The sequence below is a fragment of the Penaeus monodon genome, chromosome 19, assembly GCF_015228065.2.
Source record: "Penaeus monodon isolate SGIC_2016 chromosome 19, NSTDA_Pmon_1, whole genome shotgun sequence".
NCBI lineage: Eukaryota > Metazoa > Arthropoda > Malacostraca > Decapoda > Penaeidae > Penaeus > Penaeus monodon.
The window spans coordinates 47,919,391-47,922,809 of NC_051404.1; the positions used below are offsets into that span (position 1 = coordinate 47,919,391).

At 46.6% G+C, this 3,419-nt stretch overlaps 1 protein-coding gene across 1 annotated transcript; it reads right to left on the reverse strand.

The window, feature by feature from the left end:
• Nucleotides 1-920: 920 nt before the first annotated feature.
• On the reverse strand, nucleotides 921-2,814 carry LOC119585285 (procathepsin L-like). The gene is made up of 6 exons (XM_037933957.1): nucleotides 2,685-2,814; nucleotides 2,366-2,518; nucleotides 2,058-2,240; nucleotides 1,764-1,955; nucleotides 1,483-1,648; nucleotides 921-1,316 (listed from the first exon to the last, which is right to left on the reverse strand). Exons 1-6 carry the CDS (start codon nucleotides 2,766-2,768, stop codon nucleotides 1,108-1,110), a joined length of 987 nt encoding a protein of 328 aa, XP_037789885.1. The 5' UTR covers nucleotides 2,769-2,814; the 3' UTR covers nucleotides 921-1,107.
• Between the last annotated feature and the right edge of the window lie 605 nt (nucleotides 2,815-3,419).

Consider the following 3,419-nt stretch of genomic DNA (forward strand, 5'->3'; position numbering starts at 1 on the left):
TCCCATGCTTTTCTGGTCATGAAAAAGTTAAGTCCTGGTGCTTTTATCGCGGCAAGACGAGAGATGAGCCTCCCTGCGTCCTAAAAGGAAGAAAAAAAACACATTAAAGTAAGGTGTTGTCAAGAGAGTTTCGAGTCAGCGGGGAATTTTTGTTCGCATGGAATCTCATGATAGGATTACAGGATCAGATGAAAACGTGATAATGCCATCCAAAGCCAATTCTCAACTTATCGCTCAGTCGGTCGCAAACTGCAACTCTGGGTATGTTTTGTTGTTCACTAACCATTGATGTAAAAAAAAAAATCCTTCATCCACAAGACAGGAAATAGATGTGAAACCAAAATGAAAAAATGAGAAATCCGTGACTGTATCAGAAGTAGTTTTTCAATTCTATAGGCTTTTCCAGGTTTTAAATTTCAACTGATTTACTTTGATTTACTTTTATTTTGGATGTTCAAGCTGGTATTTCCTGATATTTTATGGTTTCATTTAACTTACTGAATATGCACATGGTAACTACAAGCATTTTCATTTGATAACTTCTAAGTAAAATCTAAGTGATTCTTTATCAAAAATCAGAAAGGTCTGCAATAGAATTCCTTTCGAAACATATGAAAGGAAGACTAAATCTGACGATGATTATGCTCTCTTCTCATCCCATATAAAAATAGCGTTCGATTTCAGCTGGCTGTGGTTCTTCATTACGGCTGATTTTGATCTCATACCATGCACTTAGCTTTAGATGTTAGTTTTCTTCCATCCTAAATATCGTCGTGATATTGCTTGACTACATTTCATATTTTTTACTAAATAGATATTCGCTTACTGAATCCCTTGTATCATAATTTTTTATTAAGATTATCCTGTATATATATCTGTACATTGTGAAATATATTCTAGGCCACATTTAATCACACAAATATTGGTATAAATCTTTACTAATTTTATTAACTTTCCACATGCTACTCGTGTAACAATTAAAATTTCACAACGAAATTCCCGAATAAATCCTTTAAGCTAAAGTCCTCTGGTCTTTAGCGCAATACTTTGTTCTACGCTTAAGCCACAGCAAAGGGGTCTAGAGCGACGCACGGGTGGCCAGAGCCTCTAAACCAGCGGGTAGGAAGCCTGCGTGGCGATGCCGCAGTTGTTGTCCTTGTTGCGCGCCATCTGGATGTAGCCCTTGTTGCCCCAGGAGGTGTTCCACGAGTTCTTGACCAGCCAGTAGGCCTCGCCCTTCTCCGTCTCGCCGTAGCCCACCGCCAGCACGCCGTGGTCCAGCGCCGTGGACGAGCAGTCCTCCTCGTAGTACACGCCTGGGGACGAGAAATATCCTTAGCTATTTAGGCAAGTTCCCTTTCCACTGAGAATACTCGGTTGTTGTGATTCAGACTATAAAGATACTTTTGCTAAGATCAAAAACGCTGCTTCTGTCGCCAGAAGAACTCATTAAGATTTGACGGTGCGAGTGAGAGCCATTACCGTCGTGGTAGAACTGGAAGGACGGTTGGGAGGCGTCGATGGCCACGGAGATGGGGCCAACCTTGGCCACGGCCTTCTTGAGGGCGCTCTCGCTGCCGTGCTCGACGTCCACGAAGCCGGTGTCGGTGGCGCCGACGTTGGAGGCGTCGAAGCGACACTTACCGTCCTTCACACCAAAGTTGGAAGCAGTGAGTATCGTGATTGTTCTGTCTTTAGGATTATTGTTTTTCATCGTGATTTGTTCGGAAGTTATTCAGGGAAAAGGACCCGGAGACACTGACCTCAGCCTCGTACGGGTAGGAGGCCTCGGTGTCGATGCCCTTGTTCTCCTTGATGTATCGGAAGGCCTGGTCCATGAGGCCGCCCATGCAGCCCATGTTGCCGAACTTGCCGGAGCAGTCGACGAGGTTCTGCTCGGACAGACTCACCAGCTTGCCGTCCTTCAGGAAGTGCTGGCCCTCCAGGGACCCCGTCTGCAACAGAAGCCACGCTGTCAATTACGTATCATTACGCAAAAGCAAGAAATCGAGCTATCCTTTGCCGCATGGCCGAGGCACTGCAGAATCAGGACCCACCGTGGAGAAGGCCCAGCAGGAGCCGCACTGCTTCTGGTCCTTGACGGGGGTCACGGCGCCCTTGGTGCGCCAGTCCACCTTCTCCGGGAGAGTCTCGTCGTCGTCAGCTCTCAGGATGGCCGTCGGCCGACGGGTGGGGGCGTTGAGGAAGCCGTTCATGGTGGCGGTGAATTCCTCGGAGGTCTGGGGGCAGAGAGAATGGCGGATGAAGACGTGGTCAGGTGGAAGGAAATGGGGCGACTTTCGTGAATTGGTTTGTCATTGTCCTTTAGTCAGAGGCAGGTGTGCGTCCAAGTGGAGGTGCTCACCATGTCGCCGAACTGGTTCATCTGGAGCGTGAAGGTGACCTCGCCGTTCTCGAAGCGGGCGTTGTGGTCGTCGATGAACTGCTGGTTCTGCTCGAACACCGACAGGCGGTAGCGCTCCTCCTGCGGGCTGGCGTAGTGGCGGCCGTGCTCAGCCTGCGTCAGGAGACAGTCGTGAAGGGACTTTGAAATACTTATAACCCTGTTTCTCTGTGTCACTGTTACCTTAGGCGACTTTAAGGCCACCAATACCAAGGCCATTATTACAAACACATCCTGAATGAACGCGTTGCATCAAACGGGAAGAGGATACTGTTGGTACCTTGAAGTTGTGCCACTGCTGGCGAAGGGAGGGACTGGCCACGGCCGCGGCCACGACGCAAGCCAACACTGTCAGGAACTTCATCTGCAAAGGAATTCAGAGTCCGATTCTGTATCTGTGCTAGAGAAATAAAACAAGGATTTATGACCCACAGTGCCCCTCGAGCGCCTCCATGAAACACGCCGGCGGACTCACCTCTGCGGACTCTGAAGGCGCTACCTCTGATCGGCCTTTTAAAAGGGCGAGCGTGGGAGATGCAACTGACAAGACTCATATCGTTAAAAAAATGTATTATCAACGGTCAGGAAAAAAGAACGAGGCAAAGTGTAATGATGATGTTACTAAAATGCACTCGGTGATTAAAAGTGAAACAAGGCTGTGATGTTGCAAAGTCACCTCTATACATGTTAAAAATCTCAATCTGAGAGAGATGTATAGTCTATGACAAATATAAATAATACGTAGAACAAGTAAAATATTATAGAATAAAGAAAGAAAATCCTGTATCATAAATTATTGTCTATTTATTTTCTTTGTCGTCATCACCTGGAGATACTACGCTAAATCTGAAATCCGCTGAACAAAATCCGCTTTTGCTTAACTGATATCGGATGAATTTCCGTCATCTAGGATTAATGGGATAATAAATTGTCAATTTTGCTTTACGAGAGATCACAATTCTCTTTCCGCTTTCCGCTCTGCAGCCATCCTCGGTATTTTCACATCACTCCTCTG

Coding starts and splice junctions, on each gene's coding strand:
- LOC119585285 (XM_037933957.1), bottom strand. CDS start 2,768: ATGAAGTTCCTGACAGTGTTGGCTTGCGTCGTGGCCGCGGCCGTGGCC. Junction 1,649..1,763: donor CCTACCCGTACGAGGCTGAG/GTCAGTGTCTCC, acceptor TTTGGTGTGAAG/GACGGTAAGTGTCGCTTCGA. Junction 1,317..1,482: donor CTTCCAGTTCTACCACGACG/GTAATGGCTCTC, acceptor TCTCGTCCCCAG/GCGTGTACTACGAGGAGGAC.